This window comes from Hippocampus guttulatus, chromosome 15, assembly GCF_054856545.1.
Source record: "Hippocampus guttulatus isolate MCC_2025c chromosome 15, RoL_Hgut_1.0, whole genome shotgun sequence".
NCBI classification, from domain to species: Eukaryota; Metazoa; Chordata; class Actinopteri; order Syngnathiformes; family Syngnathidae; genus Hippocampus; species Hippocampus guttulatus.
In genome coordinates this window covers 13,085,145-13,109,239 of record NC_141275.1, presented here as the reverse complement: position 1 = coordinate 13,109,239, position 24,095 = coordinate 13,085,145, and the positions used below count along the sequence as shown (strand labels likewise).

The 24,095-nt window shown below is 41.6% G+C and overlaps 1 protein-coding gene across 5 annotated transcripts in view; it reads left to right on the top strand.

Annotated features, from left to right (window-relative positions):
- ncam1a (neural cell adhesion molecule 1a) overlaps positions 1-16,834 on the top strand; it is a 146,970-nt gene extending 130,136 nt beyond the window's left edge. For 2 of the 5 annotated variants that reach the window (XM_086130666.1, XM_086130667.1), the window contains 6 exons: positions 214-338; positions 694-874; positions 9,372-9,573; positions 9,689-9,805; positions 10,774-11,136; positions 13,098-16,834. In XM_086130666.1, the coding sequence (XP_085986792.1) occupies positions 214-338; positions 694-874; positions 9,372-9,573; positions 9,689-9,805; positions 10,774-11,136; positions 13,098-13,206 (1,097 nt within the window). In that variant the 3' untranslated portion in view covers positions 13,207-16,834. Of the gene's footprint in view, positions 1-213; positions 339-693; positions 875-9,371; positions 9,574-9,688; positions 9,810-10,773; positions 11,137-13,097 lie in introns of those variants that run through there. The other 3 variants (XM_086130668.1, XM_086130669.1, XM_086130671.1) reach the window with 2 other exon arrangements.
- Positions 16,835-24,095: the final 7,261 nt, after the last annotated feature.

Sequence of the window (24,095 nt, the reverse complement as noted above, 5' to 3'; positions counted from 1 at the left end):
CCGGTGGTCATTACTCAGGGGACGCAGACCTCAATGAGGAGCCCAGCGATGCCCTCAAAGTGAGCAAAAGACTGCCTTGGAAGTTTTGGGGTTTTCTTTTTTCTGAAGGGTCCACTCCTCTACTCCAGCGGTTGCTTTAAAAACACCTATTTGTGGCAGCTGTTTCCATGGCAACCTTTCTGTTAAATGCTTACTCTCATTTACTCTTCGAAGGGGAACCCAGCGCCCCCAAGCTGGAGGCCATGGTTCAAAATCAGGGCAATGCTCTGAAGGTCAACTGGATCAAGCAGGACGACGGCGGCTCCCCGATTAAGCATTACCTGGTCCGATACAAGGCTGTGAGTATTCTCAAATTGCTTTCTTTGTATTTTAAGTGGCAAAGGGTTTTTGGTGCCATCTTGTGGTATCATGATGCCAAGGAACAATGTTGAACGCATTAAGGAGCTTTATTGAGACAAAAGTAGAGTTTCGCCCGTAGTATAAACCCTATTAAGGTGCGTGTCGATTTCCTGTAAATGTTGAATGAGCTGATGAGCGTTGTGAATTTTATGTGCGTCTGTATATTTTATTTCAATTACTTTCAGTGTGGTGTTGTGTTCATTTCAGAGGACACATTTCAAATTCAACTTTTTTTTTTTTCCTACTTGAGTCTAGTCAACCCTGACAATATTTTGCCACCCGCTTCCTCCTCAGAAGCACGTGTCCGACTGGAAGCCGGAGATCCGCATGCCGCACGGCAGTGAGTACGTGGTGTTGGGCGGACTGGACTGGAACACCGAATACGAGGTCCGCGTTGTGGCTGTCAACCAGAAGGGCAAATCCGAGCCCGGCATCCTGTCCTTCAGAACAGCCACAGAACCCACCACCATGCCAGGTACTCGATTCATTCTGCCTTGCACGCACGCACACACACAAGACACGTTAGTTGCGGCTGCAAGGCGTTTATGTGGGGGGAAAAAAAACAATCTGCATAAAATCAAAACTAGAGCCCAAGCTTGAAGTCAGGTTCAAGGGCAAGCGGGGCAAAAGTACGCCCCATGTAAATCTGCAAAAATGGGCCAAAATTGTACATTCAAATACTCCAAAAGCACTCATATTTTTGTTTTCATTTATTTTATAGCCCTCGGTTAAATGTACCGGGTTAAGGCTCCGTTAAATCCATTTCGGGTGTGCTACCGACCCATTTCTTTGTATTTGTGTATGACAACTTAAAAATAGAACATTTTGCATTCAAGTTTTGGTTCATTTTTAGACCCACAAAAATTCAAGTCATTACGGAGAATAATAATAATAATTTCTACGTAAACCATAGCGACCTCGCAGCATGATTTCATTTTAATGAGCGGAACCGTTAATTGGGAGAAGGTGATGATATTGTGCAAATATGCTGTCGAACTGCCATGACAACAAAAACTACGAGCACCAAAATGTCTAATCAGGGTATATATTGAATATCATGTTTGGATTGGCATTTCAAATGCAACTGCAGAGTTTGCAGCGATACCTTCACCAGAGAGAAGTCGATTTGCATTTCAAAAGGCCACTCACGATATAGCAGCGGCCAGTCTCGGCAAGATAACGGGAAGCGATGGGGGGGGAAATAGCGCGAGAACCTTTTCGCGGCAGCAGAAAGGGCGTGAGGCTCGGCATCACGCTACGCCACGCTCCTAATCTCCGCTCGCATCGTTAAAACGGCCGCTGCAAGAAGGCGGAGGCAGATATCCGTCAGGCCCAGAGCAATTTTATTACTTTTTTTTTTTTCGTCATTCTTTTGGTGCGGTTAATCCTTTAACGCTCTCCTCCAGCGTCACGGTCGGCCTTAGCTCTGTTGTTGTTGCTGCTGCTTGTTGTGCTGTGTGCAATCATGTTGAAGTTGGGCCGCTTCCCCGCCACAATGAACCGCGCGAGTCTAGAGAAAAACAACTTTCAAAAAAAATAAAAAATAAACGTTCTGACCCCAAAGTCTTAACCGCTTTTTTGAATGTATGTTTTTCTCTTTTTCTGAGCTGCTTATATTTTCTCTGAATCGAGAAAAAACAAAACACGCACTCAAAGAACCATCTACTTCAGACGATTGCTTGCGGTGTCAAATGAAAAGCATGTATCAGCAAGGCTGCCAGTGCATGGCATGCAAAGAAAAGACCAAAACAGCTCGGGGGAGGTTTGGATCCCTTCAAAAACAGAAACGCCAAAATCAAATAAAGTTGAGCCAGTTCCCGTGCATCCAAATCAGTCATCCATAAAATTCCTGCAAGCGCTTTTATTTGGATCTTTTTCTTTCTCCCAAACGTTAGCCACGACGTCACAAAGTTCAAAATGTGTCGGTCAGACGCCGATGGATCCAAATCTCCCCAGGCGGCGCGTGCGCGTGCGCTCGCTTCAAGCTATCGCAGTGCTGATAATTGTGTGGGGCGGGGGGTATCCAAACCATTCATCTCATCAGCGCAACGCATCGGCTCTTCCCTCCTTTCACGATTAGCATGTGGTGTGTGGGGCTTAAAAAAAAAAAAAAAACCACACACACACACAAAATGTCACAAAAATACTGGCTATGTAATGCTGGTCTCGTCTCAGTTTGCTCCCTTACTCTTCATGAAGCACCAAGCGATGATACTGCTGCCATCTACTGGCTTAGCATTTACTTTTCGATAGTAAACACCGTATTGGCCCGAATATAAGACGGCCCTGATTATAAGACGACGCCCTCTTTTTCAAGACTCAAGTTTGAAAAAAGACTTTTTGAACACCAAATTAATTTTTATACAGAAAATAATGACAGTACATCTGAAACAAATGATTATAACAATGTATTTGAGAGAAAAAGCATGTTATTTTGCCTCATTCAAATCTAAAGTGCAATCACATTCGTAAATGAATGGCTTCTGGTTTTTGAAATGTCAATGACATCATAACTTCTCCTCAACTGCCGGTTAACCTGGCCGATCTTCGACCCACTTTTCTCCAGATTTTCGCTACGTTTCTCCATTTTCTGTTATCTCTTCTATTATTTTCTTCTCTTTTCCTTCTTACTGCTATTTTTTATTTTTCTTCTTTGTGCTACCGCTATTTTTATTTTTATTCTACGTGGCAGGGGTTCACTTTGGCCTGGGGAGTCAAGTTCAGCATTCGCTTCAATGATATCTGCCGCCATCTAGCGTCTTGAATGGGTATAATGTCTAGACCCCGAATATAAGACGACCCCCACTTTTTCAGTCTTATTTCAATGCAAAAAGCACCGTCTTACATTCGGGCCAATGCGGTACTCATTTTCAAGCACTATTAGCGTCTGAAGGTTGCGGTAGTTGATATTTCAAAAGCGTTCGGCCCGAACAGTTCTTGCAAGTCCATTTTCCCCTTTGCCTTCCACCTTTCCACCCATGCCTGCCATAAACCATCTGCCTTACTAACTAACTGTCTTCCTTTTTTATTTTATTTCATGTTTTTAATTTATTACTCACTCACTGCAATCTCTTATAACCTTTCGGGGCTTGTATTTCTGTATTTCTGACTTTGTTTTTTTTTTGTTTGTTTGTTTGTTTTTCCAATCTCTCCCTGCCCCCCCCACTCCCCTTTCTCTTTCCTTCTTTGCTCCCTTGTTGTTTCCACCCTCGTCTCGTTGTCTCTCTTGTCTTGTCCATGTCTTGTCGGGTGGGGGTAACTGCGGACGGTGACATTGTCATACGCGGCAATCTCTTGGTTTTCTGTTTTTTTGCGTCGCGCTTCAATTGCGCCGTTTTTGGATGTTTTGGTGGCCACTCGCAGCCACGCTGGGTTGCCAGTGCGTGACGTACAGTTTGGCAGCTCTTCTGCTCTCCACCTCGCTGACTGCGCTCTTGTTCTAGTCAAACTGATCTCATCCGAGGAGAAGGGATAGTCGGGAGGAAACGGAAACTCGTTTTTTGGCTCTGACATCCACCCAACCCACCCCCCCACCCCCACACTTTCGCTTTCTATGCCTTTTTGAGCCTTGTGCAGCCACAAACAAGATGACAAGTCCAAGATGTTTGCTTTTATGATTGTTACCACAGGGTGCTCTGTATGTGCATCAGGTTTCTTTGGCGGAATTTTGTGTCGTCTGATTATTGTTATTATTATTTATTTTTGTTTTGTTTGTTTGTTTTTTGTCGTTGTATCTGATACAATATACAGAATGGCTATTTATATCAGTGGTGTCCAAAGTGCTTCTTGAGGGCAATTTTAATGATTTCATTTTTGTCTTTAAAAAAAAAAAAAAAAAAAAAATGCTGATGCAATTTTTTAGCTCCAGTTACACTGGTCAACATTTGTACTATTTTTTTTAAATCAGAGAAGCAAATAAACTTTGCTACAAGATTGTTTTGTTTTGTTTTTTGGGTTGTTTTTTTTTTAACGCTGATTCTAAATTTGGCCTTAATATTTCTCTCTATAATAATAGCACTATCATATCAAAAATATAATATGTAATATATTTATGAATTAAAGGTTTGATTCAAAAACATGTGGAATTAGCTACAATATACACATGGTAAAATCCGTGTTGCGCAAGCTTTTGTAGGATAAAAATAAAAACGCGCTGGGGAAAAAAAAAACAAAAGGCTTAAAAAAAATTCCGCATCAAAAATACATTTAGGGATCTCTGATTAATATTTTCTGTTGACCAGTGTTGAAACAGTGAGGCCAATTCCTTAATTTTTTTCTGGATAGAATGAAAACATTTTGATCTGACATAAAAAGATGAATAATATTATGTGGATAAAATGTTAAATTGCTCAAGAATATTAAAGTGGCATCTTGAGATTTTTTTTTCTGTCCACTAACCTCGGTGGAAAACATTTTGGACACCCCTGGTCTAAAGGAGGGATACAAGTTAGGGATGGGCATCATCAATTTCTTGATCGTTAGGAATCCCGTCGATTGTTGATGAGAAGTTGATCTGCCGCCACAAAATGGCCGCTCGTGTCAACCTCCTTTCCGAAATGTTTGTTTTGAAGCTATTCGTCCATGAATTGGTGGATCATTTCCCCCTTTGTACCGTCATGCCCATCCCTAGATGCATTTATGTCACAAGTCGGATCTCGGGTGGCGTTTTGTTCGGAATAACACATTCATAATGCCTTAGTGTGAACTTGAGAATCGCGTGATTGTGTGTCTGCAATAGCTCGACCTAGGTTTAAAAAACACAAACAAAAGGAGGCTTTCTTTCTTTCTTCTTCTTCTCTTGGCCATGAAGAGAGCATGAAGTGCCCCCCCCAATCTGATTATTCACAAATATGCTCCGCCTCCCTGGCCCACCGGTCGAGCATTATGAATGTGTTAAAAGCAGGCGAGGCACTCCACTTCCAAATTGGAACATTAAATGAATTCAAAGCACTTTCCTCGCCACTTGGCATCAGAAATATTTTCAAGTAAATGCCTTGAAAAGATAGAAGAGATGGGGGAGGAAAAAAAAAGTGAAATGATCATGTTTTGTGTGTACTGTACATAATCTTTTCGGACTGAAATTGGCCATTATTTTCAGTCGTCTTTATACCAGAAAGCAGGAGAAATGTCCTGAAAGGCGGGGAGAACAATTACGTGCGTCACTATTAAAAAGAGCATCATTTTGGTTTGAAGACATTTTTGTAATTGCATATCTGTGTGTGTTTCAATGTAACCGTCGTTGGGGTGGAAATAAAGTGTGTCTGGTTTTCTTTCACCGAAGTGATTTTGTTAGCTGGTGTGCAGAACCTGTCCGTCAAAGTCACTGACGTCAATGACAAAGTTTTTTGTTTGTTTGTTTGTTTGGGTTTTTTTTTTAAACATGCCCTCGACAAATGGCTACAACCTAGCATACCATTAGGCTCAGTGCATAGCTGCCTAAGTTATATTTAAAAGTTTTCAGAAAACAACAAATTCAACAGACAAGAGTCCAGTTGGCTTGATTCAATTTTTGTGAATTACTGAGAATCCAAATCGAAAGTAAAGGTTCATTCGTCTATTTCAAAGCAATAGTTCTCTTGTTGTAGTGCGGTGTTCCACCATCGGGGGGCGACAAACTTACACCCTCCAGCTTTAAGTTACAATAGGTTAAAAATGCCCTTAGCAATTATGTAATGAGGCTAGTAATATGTTGGTTAAGAGAATCACAGATCTCGGGGGGGTCGGGGTTTGGGGGCTGTATGTATTATGCACACTATGAACCAAATTTTTACGTAAACTAGTCGTGACCTATGTAAAGTTTAAAAAAACTGCCCAAGCTCCAATATTATCGATCGACACCCAATCGGGTGGTCCATCATTACACATTGCACGGAAAAGTCTCCAGGACCCATGCCCAATATATATATTTTTTTGTCTATGCCACCTGATGTGGGCGGAACTTGGCCCCAAAGTTTAATTAACATTTGGAGGCTAGGCCATGGAGAAAAGCATTATTTTCATGTATTTATTTTATTATCCTCCCCCCCCCCCAGGGGGGTTATGCCGACAAGCAATTAGCTGCATGAGGGCACGCCATACAAAACTGAGTGTGACAATTGAGCGCTGGCGAAGCCCGTGTACATTTTCCTTTAATCAAACAGATGCGCCCGGTGATTGTTTCCTCAGCCTCGCTAATTAAAACATGGCACCCGCTAATGAACGGGGGGACTCGGGCATCTGCTTCCCTCTGGATGCTCATCAATCATTTAGCGCCTGGGTTCTCAGATGCCCGCCGTCGCCCAAAACTGACAACGGTTTGATGCGGGAAATCAAAATCGGTGTAAAAGAACAATTATCCGGTTGTCACGCCATGTGGGCAAGGCGACTCGGGCCTCCAAACGAAAACGGGCTGTTAACCCTCCCGCAAACCTTTTGTTTGTAATGTCTCGACTGGAATATGTTAAATCGAGTCAAATCACACAATGAAAGTCTGTTTCCACTTGTAGTTACTTAAGTCCGTGCCAACTCGTTTTTCCAAATGACAATTTAACATTTTGGATAAAAAGTGGTAGAACATCATAAAAAAAAAGGAAAAAAATCCAAATATGGATCACTTCAACATACTGTATGCTGTATGTAAATTAAGCCATTATGCAAGATAAAATGCAATTGTACTGAAGTTAAATACAACTGAATTGTGCTCAACAGATGTGGTGTACTGGGTTAAGAAATAAAAGTAAAATGCTTGAAGCTTTTGCAGTTCCAACATTTAATTTAGTGGTTCTTTCAGGTAACACAAGATAATAAGAATACACTAATCCTTATTCTCTCACCCAAACGATCCCAACGCGGCATCATCTCGAGTCATCCTGGAAGACAAACTTAGCTCGGCGTCATCAGCGTTTGGGACTTTTGTCTTCCGTCTTTGTCCTTCCGTCTTTCTACATGTGAGTTGTTTTCCCTCTCCGTGTCCAAACCTGTCTGTCCTCTCTCCAGGTCTCCTTCATCGGTGAGAGGACGTCGCGTGGCTCAGGTCCTCCTGGAAAGTCGCCTGACGTCCTCCCAGCCGCCGCCGCCGCCTCTTTCTGCAGTCACTCATTTATCATTCCGTCATGCTGTCTTTCCATACACCGAACTTCTACTTTTCTCTTTTCCGAATTGGAAACTTCGCTTCGATTCATTCCCGGATAAAGCGCTCACTCGGTGGCGAAGCGATAGCGAGTAGCCTATCAGAATCCTGAGGGATGTGTCATATTCGTAAACGGAATGCTATCAGTCAGGAAATAGTTTTTTGATTTTTTTATTAAGGGTTTTAAACCACACCGGAACTCTCACCAAAGATCTGCATTCGTTCTTCATATACGGATGAATCAACTCGAATGTGTTACTCAGTATACCTTTGCCCAAAAACACGTCATTGTCCATGAAATGAAAAATCCAATTTGATCTCAATGCTAAACGGCGTGTTCTTATGTAGCACTTTATCTTTTTTACAGAGCCATATTCACCGACCTCATTCAAACGTATCGGAGTGTAGCCTACACTGGCGCGTCAGCACACGGAAAGGTTCAACTTTTTGGTTTAAAATGACTTTCTTAAACCTTCAGGATCGGCAGATTATTATTATTTTTTCTCTTTGGTCTCATTTTGAATTCATCGACATTGCTACTAGCCTCATCCGAGCTAGTGGTACCGATTTAATTAATTGCGTGACCAGGGCTCCTGACTCAACTTGTACCGTTTATCAAATCAATTTTCTGCAGTTGTTAAATTAACGTTTTCATATTGGAAAAGGTGCTGTGGGGGGTCGGGGGGGGGGGGGGGGGGGTCCAAAGGGATGTCAAAGCAGTTTGCCAGGCTACCTGGATAAGCAGTGAAGGCAAAATCATTAGCTGTCACTCGAAGACGTCGTCTAGTCATGTAACACCGTCATCTTAGTGCTTTATTGATTACTTTTTTTTTTCATAAAGGGATCTGGTTGTCAGTGTAGAGGAGCCTTATCACGCGCCGCTCACAGCGCTGCTGGCTGTCAAACCCCATGAGTAGAAATGACTGCACCGTCCGTCGTGACACTACCTTGATTTATGCTCCTGTTGTTTCGTGACAACACCCGAGTGTTACACCCCCCCCCCACCCCCTTTTCTGAATGCACGCCGGATGATTTATTGCGTCTGTTAAAATGTAAATGAAGCGGCGGGGTGGGTGGGGAGGCAAACGTGTGTTTACCAGGCGGTGGAAACTGCGTCCCCGGCGTGCTCGCCGGGGAGAGGAAGACGTCCAATTAGAAATCAATTGAGCGTGTGTTTCCGGAAAATGTATTTGCGGCAAAAATGGAAAAGAGGTGTTATCACTCATCGTGACACCACCGTAGGTGGGGGTCCTACGGCCATGTAAACCATAGGACACCACAACGCCAGCGATCTTCAAGGCACATTGGAAACAGGATGAACCCGCGCTAATCGCAAGATTTGGTGAATAATCGACACCGACCTCCTCGAAAGGGTTTTGTAATTGCCCATACATGCCACATGATGGCAGCAAGGCACTTCACAGAGGATCATAAAGCATCTAATTCATCTCGCATGTACGTACTGATGTTACATAAACGACTGTGTTCTTTAGTTAAACGAGAAGTCAACCCCAAATTATTCTTTTCCTAAATATGTTCCGTACGCCTCCAGTAGTCTAAACATTCTGTTTAATACTGTGTTTGTGAAACATGAGTTAAGCTACAAAATCCATCATCTCAGGGGGCGGCCATTTTGCCATTTTCTGTTGACTGAAAATGAAAATCACATTTGCTGAGGACCCAGGTAACGACCAATCACGGCTCACCTGAGCAACTGTGATGTCATAATCAGTCGACAGCAAGTGTGTATGTGTGTGAGGGTTTTTTTGTTTTGTTTTTTTCAGTTGGCATCATAGCATGCTCAATACTCTGCATCATTTCTAACCACTCCTTTCCTACCTTCCTGTGGTTGTCACATTTCCAGGCGCCTCAGGCTCTGGCCTGAGCACGGGCGCCATCGTGGGCATCCTCATCGTGGTCTTTTTCGCGCTGCTGGTGGCCGTGGACGTCACTTGCTACTTCCTCAACAAGTGCGGCCTTCTCATGTGCATTGCCGTCAACTTCTGCGGGAAAGCCGGTCCGGGATCCAAGAGCAAGGACATGGAGGAGGGCAAGGCCAACTTCACGTGAGTCCTGAAAATTCTCCCTGCGCAAAAAAACCCCAAAAATAAGCACCTGTTTTAGACACGTTCGATATGAAATAGGAATAGCCTCACCTGCTCTGGTGTCTTGTATTAACAGGAAGGATGAGTCCAAGGAGCCCATTGTTGAGGTGAGAACGGAGGAGGAGCCAACACAGAACCAGGAAGGAGTGGGACCCGCGGAGCCCAATGAGACCACGCCTCTGACAGAACCTGAGTGAGAACTAACGTCGTCTTATTGGAATGCTTGTCTTCTTACCACAGTCAGGAAAACGTAGCACCAATCTATCTGTCTAGCTAGCGAGCTAGCTAGAGAGAGAGAAATAACTAGCTAGCTCTGCTAGACATACTGTATTTGGGTTATTTGCTTCATTTCTTCAAATTCCTGAATTGTATTTTTATTTTATTTTTTTTGTCCTCATCGTTTTGTACTGCTTGTTCTCAACAGTAGTTAGTTGAGCGGAGTCCAAAACGTAATGTATTTTTAATTATTTAAGTTCAAGTTAGCCTCGGTGTCCAAAGTTAGACTTCCTAGCATTTCCTGAACAGAATTTAGGAGCATTGTGGAAAAAAAAGTAATGCAAAAGCAGGTGAAATCTGCTTTTTATTTTTCTTGGGTTTTTTTTTTCTCCCAAATCCAAATTTAGCTCAAAATCCAGGATGCTTTGATTTCTTTTGGACAAAAATATAAATTGCATAATCCACTTTTATTCATTAAAAATATTTGACATTATAATGATTATTAATTTATTTTTAAAAATGAAATAAATAAAATGGAAGGAATAAACTTCAGGAATATATTATTAATAAAAAAAAAGTAGCTTATGTCATTTAATAGTGCTAGTTGTTTCCAGAATTTAGTTAAATAAATTTTAAAAAGTGATGCCCCAAAAACCCTGATCTTTTTTGCTATTTATTTATTTACTTTTCAAATTCAGAGGTGTTATGACAAACAAGTTTATCGTTGTTTTGAAGCTTGTTTTGTGTTGCTGACATTTGGCTTGTTGAGATTTTTCTGCTTGACTGCAGCACAGTCGCGCTCACTCAGCCTTAATTCTACCTCCTCCCCCCCCCCCCCACCCCCCTTTCTTTAAATTCTCCCCCTCACCTTTCTGCTGGTGCTACCGTCCCTCACTTCAAACCGCCTCCATGACCCCCCCCCCTCCCTCCCCCAAACAAAAACAGGTCCAACGCTGCCACCCCGCTGGTAAGCGCGCTCCACTCCAATGCGACTAATTCGGTCGCAGAGAGCTTTAGCGCGGCGCAGATCAGCCCGGCCCACCCCCCCACCCCCGCCAAAGACCACCCTCTGAAAAGCAGCCCCGCCGCACAGTCGAGCACGGTCGAAAGCCAACCCAACGTTGGCCCTCTGGTTGACCTGAGCGACGCTCCTAACGCCAAACCCGTCACAGAGCCAATCAGGGCGAACGGCGAGCGGCCGCAGAAGCAATCCGAGGCCCCCGAGAGCCCCAAAAGTCAAGTAGACGGCCCGATTAAGGACGCACCTCACACCCTGTGCACAGATGCCACCACGCACCCCCAAAATGAGTATGAACGTTTGCACTTCCACATCCGTGTCTTCTGCACCGGTAGTATCCCAGTGCCTCAAAAAGAGAATTATAAAAGGAAAATTCAGCCCAGTTGTAATGAGAACGAATGTATTATTTCAGTCATTTGCAAAGTAAATTTGTCAAATTGATGTTCCAGAATTATTCAAGCTCTAAGATTAGTCGAGCTTCAATTTAAGGTGCAGAATTAAGTCTAATTGTGAACAAAAAGTAATGAATAGGCTTTCTGACTTCCGGGTTGAGTGAACGCTGGCGCGTTTTGGCTGCCGCTGCTCAACCCGTATTGTTTTGTGTTTTTGGTTATTGCAAAGTGTCCTTGGGTGTCTTGAAAGGCGCTTATAAATAAAATGTATTATTATTATTATCATTATTATTATTAATTAAAATGTCGTTTTTGGGGGGTCATTTGCCAGTTATGATCATTTTGGATTTAATACAAAATAATGCCAAACAATGCATGCATGGTGAAAAAAAAGGCACATTTTGATCTCTCAAAATTCTCGGGTTTATCATGGTTTTTAAAATACGGTATGTAATTGAATTGATTGCCAATAGTAATTAGTAAAATATTTTAATATATTTTTAATACATGAATTGCTTTAACTCATGAAATATCCATCTTGAAATGTGAATTCTCAAGAATTTTTTTTTTTTATCCAAAGTTAAGGTGTTGCAAGCTAGCTTTAGCCTCTCATCAGAATTAGTACAAAAAAGACAAAAGAAATAGACACTACTTATGAAAAACAGTTTGTTGCAACCTCAACATTTGAAGTTTTTCGAAGGGTGTGTTACTTTTGGTGGGGACATTTTTCATGATCATTTCATCATATTCGTACCAAAAGTAATGCAAAAAGAATTGAGTTTTCTTGAATATCCTTGTGTGGCATAAATTAGCATTCGGGATGCTAGCGGTGCAGAAGCGTCATCATTCACCACCTCGCTCGCCAGCTCCACCCCCGAACTGTTTGTGTGCAACGTCATTGACTAACCCGCCGCTACTTCACATCTTCTGTTTGCCTGCTAAGAATAGCTAGAAACCCTTCGTGACTTCATGCTTTTGTTTCTCGTAACTTGTTCATAAGGGTGTTGTAGCTTAAGTACAGTTTTGTTTCCTATTGATTCTTTTGGAACGCGTCAATGAGCCAAATTTTTAACACGCTGAAATTTCGTGACATTTGCTTGAATTTATGTTGAAATGCTAACTTACGCTACTGTGCGCGCGCTAGTGACGCTATGCTAATTGCACCGCACTAATTGCGGGACGGATTTTTATGAATAACGGTTTCAGGGCATTAAATGTCAAACAATCAAATGGAAAATCGTATATCCACTCTTATCGTAGATGACACTATAGTACGTTGTGGAAGCGTTTTATCGTTAGAAACCCTTTGTGAAGCGTAAATCTTTTCTTTCCTGTATCAAAATAACAAAAAAAAAAAGAATAAAAAACATTGAATGACACAAGTGCTACCAATTAATTTTAAAGACTTATATTTATAGGTCCCTTTCAAGCTATTTTCGAGACACAATATTCCCAACAGAGTATCCTAACCTTATTTTTCACCCCCCCCCCTCCCCTTCTAGTCTGACAGACTCCCACGTCAGCTGTTATTTTTAGCTTTTCTCCAAGCGTACGCTAACAACTACGGCGTTGTAACGGCGTCTGGCTCCAGACGGCCTGCTAATCCTCTTGTATGCGTGTGCGTGTGCTTTTTTTGTTGTGGGTCAGCTCTTTTTTGCTTTCATTGTGTCTCCCGTGTCTTCATTTGCACGCCGGCTGTCGCGGCGACCGCGACACCCGTACGCTGTCATTCCGATGCATGCCCGCGGGATCGGCGGGGTGATCCCATTATGTGTGATACACGCTTCCAAAAGGAGGGTGGGGGGTGGCAATTTCCCTCAAAAGCTAACAGGAGCCTTGCTTGTGTTCCGCCCTCGCAGCAAAAAAACGAAGGACGACGTCAAGACGGAGGCCAACAACACCGCCGTCGAGGTGAAGACGGTCCCCAACGAGGCGCCCCAGACCAACGGCAATGAGAGCAAAGCGTAATTGGGAAGGTCGAGAGGGTCGGGGTTGGTTTTGAGGGTTGGGGGGGGGGGGCTGGGTTTTTGGGTCACAGTCACTGAAATCTCGACAATTTTTACACGGCGAGCCTGCCGTCCCAACGGAAAAGCGAAACGGTCAAGCAGTAATGAAAACGGGGCATCTCGTCTTTTTTGGTGTCTTGGGACCAACAATACGGAAAGACTTTGATGCAACATGCCTTACAATCGGTCACTTTTTAAAAAGAAACCTTTCGAGGCAACTGCCTTCTCGCAACGATGCGTGTGAGGGCCGCGCTGAAATGGGAGTGGGGAAACAAAATCGTCAAAAAGTTTTAAAAAAAACAAAACAAAACTGTTTTTAATGTTACAGGAATAAAATCATTGTACAAGTTGTAATACCGTGAGTAAAAAAAAAGGCATCGTGTTACAAGAACAAAGTCGTCATTTCACGAGAAAGTTGTCATTTTGCGAGACTGAAGTTGTCATGTCACGAGAAAGTTGTCGTCAATTTACAAGAAAAATGTCCGAATTTTGCTATAGTGAAGTTGTAATTTCGCAATAAATAAGACATAATATCAGAAAATAGTGACAATTTTACAAAAGTACGTTAGGTGTCCTAAAAAAAAAAAAAGTCACCATTCAACAAGAAAAAAATAAAAAAATGTATGCGAATGCGGAAAATAGTTGCACGTGACGGTCGTTATTTAAAAAATTGTGGCGATGGAAAAAGTTTTTTTTTCAATGACATTTAAACAGTTGGAATATCACAGTGAGGAAGTTGCCGTTTTACGGGAAAAAAATTCACAAAAATAATGTGAGGTATCTAAAGAAAAGAAATCATCACTGTTCAAGGGAAATCACAATTTTAAATGGGAAAAAAAAATCTCATGTCTCCGAAAAAAAAAGTAACATGAAGACGTTTCATCATTTTGATTTTTTGCGTTCACATAAAGAAAAAGACGAAGCCAATTGTTTTCCCCCTTGTAATATTACAACCTAAATTTCGTCAAATTGCAACTTTGGCGTCCAGCTATTCTGCGTTTTTTCCACGTACGTTTACTTTTCAATTTTTCTTCTCTGCATGGCCCTGCTACGCTCCGTCGCACCACCACAAAGACCAACAAGAGTCGATATTATTTGACCGTGTCGGACTGTAGCTTTATTTTCACTGACGAGAGCCTTCACGAAAAAGAAAAAAAGAAGAAAAACAAAACAAAAAAAGCTTTGCTGTATTTACATCATTTGTGTGACTTGGGATTGTGGCTCCTATTGCCCTTTTGTTGTTGTTCATGAATTCATGTACATTATTGCCTCTTTAGTTTTTTTTTCCTTTTTTTTTCGGATTTAGTCATTAAGATTTAGCATACCAGTTTTTTGGGAGGGGGCCGGGGGGGGGTTGTTTCGGGTTTTTTGGGTTGTTTTTTTTTGCAAAGTTACTGTATTTCTGTACATGTTGCTGTCATTGGGTTCTTATTGTGATAATGTTATTATATGATTTCTTTTCAAGAATTTCAACATCATATGATCCTTTAAAAAAAAAAAAAAAAAGATACGCAAAACCTTTTACAATGACACTCTCCATTCAGTTTCTGGCGTTGGATTTTTACGACAGTTTTTTTTTCCCCCATTTACATCATTTTTATTCCATTGGCCTCGACCACCAAACTCAGATTTGCTTCGGGTATATCTTCTGGCCCGTTATAAATGTCTTGCTAACTTGGGAAAACTATAAACGCATATGAAGAATTTTGTGTTTTTTTCAAAAGCCACTAACAATTTTCCCTGATTGAAAACCACTTGCTAAATAATCTGTTACGAAACTTTTTGGAAAATTTAGCCTGAAAACAAAAATGAATCGTTTTTCAGAAAAGGAAAGAACAACATTTCTCCAGCTGCTTACTATTTAATTGCAAATAAAAGACACAAAATAAACAAAAAAGAGGTCACGGTATCCAAAACAAACTAACACATTTTCAATTCAAATAAAATGTGGGCGGGGGGGTGGAACAACCACCAAAAGGAAAATTGTGTTATTGTGTTTGGATGAGAAAAAGAACAATTTGGAGATATGTGGTTGTCACGTGGCAAAATTTGCTAATTGTTTGTTGTCATGTTTTTTTAAAAATGCATTTTGTCATATTAACAATTAGTATTGATGATCAACAAAAGCTAGCCAGCATAATTTTGAACAAGCGCACAGAAAAGAAAAAAAAGGGGAAAAGAGAAGAATTTGGGAACCAGAAAAAAATGACTGAGATTTGAGATTCTGGTCGACAGCAGCAAAACATGTCGCCAGATTTGTGAATTGGCTGCCAACTGAGTTGGTGGGCAATCCCTGTTAGCTTAGCCGCAATATTAAACGAGCTATTGAGCCTATTTCGAGTTTTCGCACTCCACACATTTTGCCTTGTAAGAAAACGCTTTTTTCTTTTGTAAATGAGTGTGATCTCGTTGCTCTCTTTTTTTTTTTGTAGAGTTGCTCCTTTTCAGACTGCAACTGTGAATGTGCGAGTCCCTTGTGGCTTTTCTCTCCCCCCCCCTTCATGGAATTAGCATTGTTAGCATACATAGCCATGCGGTACACACTCATTAGACGTGAGCAAACTGGAAACGACACAGTGCCTTTGAATACGACAACAGTTACGTCCATTCCCGTTTCCCCGCCATCTTTTTTTTTTGAATTATCTTTTTTTAATTTAATATTTGTTGACATAATTATAATATTTCAGAATACATGCATCTTGTATATGTGATGGGTTCTTGACACTGTCCTACGTCGAAGGAAGGCGAATTCCTTCAGGGCTTTTTTTTTTTTTTTTTTTTTTTTTTTTTTTTTTTTGCTCCGTCCATACATTTATTGCCTTACACTTACAGGTGCATCTGAATAAATTACAATATTGTGGCAAAATCACTTTATTCCAATAGTTCAAATCAACAAATAATTGACCCATTGCATCAATGTTTTTTTTCTGCAAATAACTGCAGATCCATGGATAACGGGATAGGATTTTTAAAAAATGTATACAGGGTGAATAATTTCACAAATTTTAAAAGTAATTTTGATGATTATAGCTTACTGTGAAGGAAAACACCAAAATTCACTGTTTCCAAAAAAAAAGTGTAATTTTACAGAATAAAAATTTGCTCCACATAATACGAGCTTCACTTTTTGAATTGATCTACTGACATCAGTGAAGGTTTTCTTCCATATTCTAATGTTTTCAATGCACCTGTAATAGTGAAAAGGTAAATTAGTACAAAAATGACCTTTGACAGGCTTTCAGACCCTAAAATAAAAGTACATTGGGTCAACTTATTGACTCTGAACAGGACCAAGATGCTTTGCTACTTTCTGCTCAGGTCTCATATTCCCTCTTTTTTCCCTCTCTCTCTCTCGCTCTGGGGGTGGGGGGATGTTTTAATCATCTCCTTTTGACCCACAAAGGCCGGCACGCAAAAACAAAGTAGAGTAAAATATTATTATCATTGCAGCCAGGCTTGATTTTAGTGTTTGTATTCATCGTCTTGGTTATAGCCAAGCCTTGTCATTTGTCTGCCGAGTGTCTCATTTTCGCTTCACATAAGCTCTGAAATGTCATTGAAAGAAATAAAAAGAACATGAAGAAAAAAAAGGACAAAAAATATTGTTGATGATTCATCTTTGCAAATGATGCTGTTTTTCAGTAGTTTTTCAACACATGACATTTAGTGCTTTTGTTTTGGAAAATTAACTGGTACATAATACTCAATTTATCAAATTATTATTTAATCAAGTTGAAGTGTTATATATATATATATATATATATATATATGAATATATGTACTATTTGTACTATATTATTATTTTCATGATATCGGAAAATTATTTTTAAAAATCTTCATTCAATTCATTGTTGTTAAATTAGGTACATTCCATTCCATGTAAAAAAATGAACATATGACATTTATGCTTCGAATTCAGTCACAGAATGAATTCAAGAAAATAAATTATTAAAAAAAGTTTTTTTAGGATTTATTTTTAATCTAACTGAATTAATTACATTCTTCGTGATTTATTCACAATGACATTTTATTTTAGGTGCTTATTTTTATTACTCATCGTGAAATAGCTTTTTTTTTCATGTGAGCAAAATAAATCAACAGATTGTCTTTGTTGTGTAATTATACTTGCTGACCACCAGGAGGCAGCAGATTCCTAATTTCTCTCAGAGTACATTTTAATCCCAAAACCAAATCATATGAAAAATAAACTTTATAGAGCCACAACTCATATGCTAATCTGATACGAGCTGCACCCAATTTTTTTGTGTTTAGTTAAGTAGCGTCGGGCGTTGTTCAAATCAATATGGACGATGATTTTTAAGACGTAATACCCAGTGTTTCCAAAAGATGGCAGACTAATCCAATCTAACATGGATAATGCGTGTCTCGAGCGTTGCATCGAAATATCTGCTGCCTTTAGATAATGAGGTGTTTCTAGTAATTGGAAATTCAGCACGTTGTCATGCAGGCACACTAACACACACACACTGTATCACTCTCTGGTGTCAACGTTACTAATAAAAGCCCTGTTGGTGTTGTCCCGTCTTCAGACGTTGTGAAAAGTAATCAGATTTCAGTTGTATTCTTCCTTCCCTTTTTGTCTTTATTTGCCACCAACCTCCACCTCTGCACACAGCAGATTAGCGGAGTTCTTTACAGACCCCCTCCCCAAACTGGCCCAAACAATGGTCCAGTGTGGTCCGAAACTGATCCTCCGCGCAGATAAGCGAACCGGCGGACAAGGCAGGCCCACGTGCTTGGGGGGTTTTCTGACATTAAGATGCTGCGGGAGACTTTTTAAAAAGTAGTCGTCTGTGATTTCAAATTGGGGGGGTTTCAGACCTCTGAGGGCGATATGGTGCGCAAAAAAAAAAAAAAACAACAACAACAATACGCAACTTTTGAAACACGTGTTTTGCTGTCGCTGGTGCTTTTTATGAAGTGTTGTTTTGCTGTTCCGCCGCCTGTTGGCCATGCGGAGGCCTGGAATATGACTTGCCAGCCCCTCATTTAAAAAAAAAAAAAAAGGAAATAAATATAAATAAAATAATTAAATCAGGATTGTGTCCAATCAAAAGCAGGTTTCCACACTATCAGCGAAGCCAAGTGGTGCCAGTTTTTCATGAAATGTTTTTTCTTCACATGTTGTATGTAGCTGCTTGGTTTTTATTTATTCCTCATATGTTTACATTTCAACTATTCAATCATTTTATTTCATGGTCCAATGATTTTTTTAGTTTTTTATTTTGAACATATATGTTTCTATCCGTTTTGTAATTACACTGATCAACTGCAAATTTTAATCAGAGGTGGCTTTGTGTGTCCCGAACTGTATTTTTGACACTGGTTTAAAAAAAAGTTTTTTTTGACATTTTCATTAAAAAAAAAAAGTCACATACAAATGTTACCACGTATGACGCTGCAGAAAAGTTCCACCCATTGCTGAACCTAACCCTTACTCATAAATATTATTAATTATATTTTTAGATTACATATTCCCGTTATTAATGTCACATTGCCAGTGTTATCGCTTTTTTTTTTTTTACATTTTACTACTTTTTATTGTTTACATTCACACAATGTTTAGAAGGTTTTGTTGCAGTTGTTGTTTTTTTTTGTTTGTTTTAGAGACCTGGCACATGGGAGTGCACAATTTAGTGTCGAACCACATCAGGCTCGCTGGACCTTTTTTCACCCGAATGCCCGCAAAGGCTTTGCTGAAAAGTGAAATGGCAGACAAATGGGTGCCTTTCATCAAGCTTTTTTTTGACTCCATTTAAAACAAATTCCGCTGTAATATTCTGATGATTCTCATTGTTGATGTGATCCCGCAAAGCACATGATGAGCGTCTTTGAAGACTCATTGGCACCGGATGACTCGGCAAAACCGCAAACATGGCCGTGTCGATAAAGCAGAATGAGAGACACCAAACCTCCCAGTGTGCATTTAATGGATACGATCTGCACCCCAATGACAGCTGCAGTGCACTCGGAATTTGATGAAGCAGATTCCGTTGGGTTTATTTTGTCGTTTTCCAGGCCGCTTCTTTTTTCTTTATTCAAGCGGCCAAACATTCCTTTGTGGAACACTCCGATTTTTTTTTTCCACAACATATGCCAGCCATCACCAAAACACACACATACAAACAATACATTTTCCAGTGGATAAATGACATTTATGTAATCCTCACGCCTCTTTGTTGTGGTGCTATAACCACAACAAACAGAGCAGCAATACGTGTTCGCGCACATGGAACAGTCATCACCGTCATATATTCCTTATCCTCTCCGAAGAACGACTCCTATTAGCGCTGCACTGAGGAGCTAAGAGGAGTTGACGAGCCTCAGTGATGTCTGTGTATTTTATACTGCCCCCAGGTGGCGAACTCGGGCATACCAGAAGGGGCAGCACAATGGCCGTTCAATCGATGCAGTGTGACAAAGGGTATAAAACAACCACGCAGCTTGTTTAGCTTCATGCTAACAAACAGTGCTAAATGTCAAAGAAAGGCTCACTTGAATTTAATTTTCCTCTCTACTGTTGTTTTGCTGTTTATTTTGGCGTTTTCCAACCTGTGTTTGATGCTACTTTGGGTTTTTGATTGCAGATGCAAAAGGGTAGGGTGCGGTCTCCTTCAAAGAAATAACTTCCCACATCACTTCTTAAGCGGGAACACACATGAAAAAAACCCTGCAGCTAAAGGAAAAGCTTCAGCTCACAGCTTGCAGCCGCAGCTGCCAGCATTGTTGCCCACCAGGTTCGCCTGGCCCAGGAACAGACAAGAGAACGCGGGGCGGCCGAGCGGGTCCGCACGGCAGGTAACCAACATGAAACAGCTGCAATTACTACCAAACACCATCTGACTCCAAAAAAGTGATCTATTTATCTTTTTAATTTTTTTTTGTTCTTGTTGATTTTCCAGCGGATGGGTTTTCCTCAGATCACTTCAAGCATCCCGGATGAATAAGCCGAGAGCGACAAAACGCTTGATTGTGCGCCGCGTTTTAATCACAAAAGATCACACATTGTCCGAAAGGCACTGCGGGCTACTGATCATCCACCAAGGTAAAAATAATTTTTTTTAAAAATGTATCAAGTCGAGAGAGGTTGTGCGTTACCTATGAAAAACGGACACACAGTTGAATGTAGTTTTACAACTGCATTTACAGTGCAGTCTCAAATGCCCAATATTTTTGTCGTCTTACAGGACTGCTGCTGTAACATTTAACCCAGTCGCTGTTCATTCAGTTTCAAGTTTTTTTTTCCGTTTGTTGACAATCAGCCGTCGAAGAGGAATTGGTTACAGCAAAAACAGAGCTTACCGACCAAAATGCATCAAAAGCTAGCTTTGACCGAAAAGAAACACGTCGCGCAGAGGCAGAGACTTTGATGCTAATTCTTTGTGTGACATTTATTGAAGGCGTACCCAAGGGAACCATTCTAGAGCCACTGCGGAACCTCATTTGGAGGCATTATCGTCCGCTGGTAATTAAAGCAAGCGTGCATATTGTCATCTAAATTGTCGGTTCTTAATCTAAACATGTACGATGGGGTTGTAATCTTGGCATTTGCTACGGCAGTTGTTTGACGCTGGCCCGGAGGAAGCTTGGCGAGAGAAAGGGAAGAGATGCGCTAACGGATTAGCCGCCAGCGGCCCTCCTCCTCCTCCTCCTTCGGCGAGCGAGCCCAGTTGGTCCTGGGAAGACTGTAAGGTGATTACTTGTGTGCTCAGCCATTGCTCCACTGCTTGCGCACTATGGACACACGATCCTAGCACAGCTGAATGTGTTTCTTTGATCTGAAGGCAAGGCAGTAGCACGAGTTGGTAAATTGTAAGTTGGGGCCCGTAAAGACTGCATATGTTAAAAATCTGAAAAGTTGAAAGGAAAATAGACGGAAGAGGACTCGGTGAGTTTTGTTCACTGCGCTCCGCTGCGTTCCTTCTTTTTCGCGTGTAGCAGGAGGTGAAGTGGCTCTTTTCTTCACGTAGGATGAAAGGCAGCTCAAGCATACTACAGATGGCGCCGCTCCCAAACTTTGCTTTTCTTTTTTTTTTTTTTCAATCCTGATTTAGCTTCTGCAACGGCGACATTTGCGGTTACTTTGTAGCATCATCACGTGATAACCTGCAACCTAATACGCTGGCCACTGTAGCAACCGCTGTCCCAGAAAGGCTAAATTTGAATGGATGCATTTATTTCAATTGTTTGTTCATTCGCTGGGATTCAGTCAATCTGCACGAGCGCTCGCGGCGGAAGGCCAAGCAAGCTTTGTGTCACGGAGGTGCCTTCCTGTATGCTGTGGCGATGTTGTTATGATGATGATGAGACAGGAAGATGCTACACGATGCCAATGCTAACACGGCGATGCACTGCGGAAGGAATTGACTCTCCTTCATGCTCCAAAATTCAAGCTGAGAGAAAAGAGTGGCTCCCCCCCCACCACCCTTAAAAAAACAAAAAAAAAGGATCTTAGTGCATATGTGTTAAGTGGGTCAGTGCGCTGTGCACAATGTCCATGAAGCAAAAAGAAGACTGCGGTCCAGCTTTTATGTGGGGATTTTTTCTGCACTAAATTATGATGAAAAAAATGGCTGGGTACATGTCCTGATTTTACAACTTGAACTATTTCAAATTGCATTGCGGAAATCAACAAACAACACATTTTCTCTTTTTTTTTCTTTTTTTTTTTTTTTGGGATGCATTCCGCCAGCTCCATCAGCCCCCATCTCACCTCCCGGGCCTTCCCTGACTCATTACGGCGATGCCAGATTAATTCCAGTACGCAGGCGGCGCGCTAAACGGCCTCTATCTGCGGGGGCTTTTCGCCCCTTCCGACGTGTCCATGCAATCTCCCGAGCAGGGAAAGAGGCTATTAGGCGGCGCTTCAAGAAAAGGATGGAGCAAATCAAAGCCGGCGAAATTGAACACAGGTAGACAAATACGCTCACACTGGAGCCAAATGGAGGAGCTTTGAAGATCACCTCATCGTTTTTTTGCGCTTTTTTTTTTTAACATGTCACTGTTAGACTGTCACGCATTTGATGCTTCACATCTTATGATGGAGGAAAGTTAAAGAGTTCAAATGCATGGTGATGGGTCATTTTTTTTCTTAAATGAGGGGTAGATGGTGACAATTTCTCACTCTCTCGCTCCATCTATGGAGTACCAAACCTTGCCGGTATTTTGCCACTCACTGTCAATATACAACCTGCATCCGAGGTTCTATACAAGAATGATGCCCGCTTTCAGGTGGATGCCGCACTTTTTTTTCTTTTTTTTTTAACACGCCACTGGCTAGAACAGCTTACCGGCATTTCCATTCATTTCCCCAGCCGTTGCCCACGTACTTCCCACAGACAGGGAATGTGGATGGCGATCCCACAGGAGCGACTGTTGTTGCTGTACAGTGAAATGCTTGCGACGGGTCGGGTCAATGTGGGCCTCATCCACTTTGGTTCGACATGGGAGAGCATTGATCTCCGACCACACGGTAAGGATGACCTACCTCGGACTAACGGCTTAAATCTGCTGTCATTCTTTAGGGCTTGAAGGAATTTTAATTTATACCCACGTTTGATGCTTCACCTTTGACAGTTGTAATATATATATTTTTTTTATCTCCAAAAAGTTAGGGATCGGCGGCCCAGTGGACAAGTGGTTAGCGTGTCGGCCTCACAGTGCAGAAGCACCAAGTTCGATTCCAGCTCCGGCCTTCCTGTGTGGAGTTTGTATGTTCTCCCCGGGCCTGCGCGGGTTTTCTCCGGGCACTCCGGTTTCCTCCCACGTTCCAAAAACATGCATGGCAGGTTAATGGAACATTTTAAAATTGTCCTTCGGTGTGAGTGTGAGCACGGATGGTTGTTGGTCTCTGTGTGCCCTGCGATTGGCTGGCAAGCACACACACACACACACGTATAATTACCGCTAGCCATTCTCTCTGTGTCTTTAAGGAGTGGTCGCAGAGTCACGGGTCAAGATAGGTAGCGTTCACCTGGAACTGAGCAGGCACTCCCAGTTTGCCGGGACAACAGCGGTATTGATCCGAGCGATTCTTTCAAGGTGCGTTTGTCCTGAGAGGTTACAGCTGCCAGCTTGAAATGAAAAAGTCAACAGGCAGCGGATGAATCAGACCCTTGGGTCAACATGGCCATTTCACCCATTAACCGAGAGCGCGCTTAACCACTTGTTGTGTGCATGTGGTCAAACATGTGAATGGGTCAGCAGAGGGAAAGTCACATTTAATGTCCACAACATCGCACCCCCCATGGAGGGCTCGCTTGCAAGTAATACAGGTAGCCCTCGGTTTACAATGCTGCTTACGTGTATGATGTGTCAAGGTTACGAACCCGAGGTTGCCTATTTTTTTTCATACAAACATTTACTGCAACAGTCGGACAAAAATTCCCTTTTTTAAAAATGTATGTGGCCTTTTCTTTTCAAGCATGGCTTCTTGTCATGTTCCAAATTGCAGTAGATAAATATAGTAGGTCGTAAAATACAATATTGACACCCTCTAAAAATAATGGCCTGTGTCATATTTTGACAAAAAATGTTTTGGGTTTGTTTTGTGCCTTCAACATCTCAGGATGCTGGCTTCCTCTGATCAAATGGGCTGTCTGATAAAGAGAATTCAGTGCAGCGTGGAATAAGGTCACATGATCAGATTTCGGGACACTTTTCAACCACAAAGTTTCTTGCGTTCATTTTGGACTCGGACTGCAAGCACATGGCTTGCAAAAAAAAAAAAAAAAAAAAAGCACTTCCAGACCAGAATCCTGAACAGGTCAAGGGTTAGGGTCAGAGTTCAAAGAGGCGGGGTCTCACTGCCCCCTGTACCCTCCCAAACCC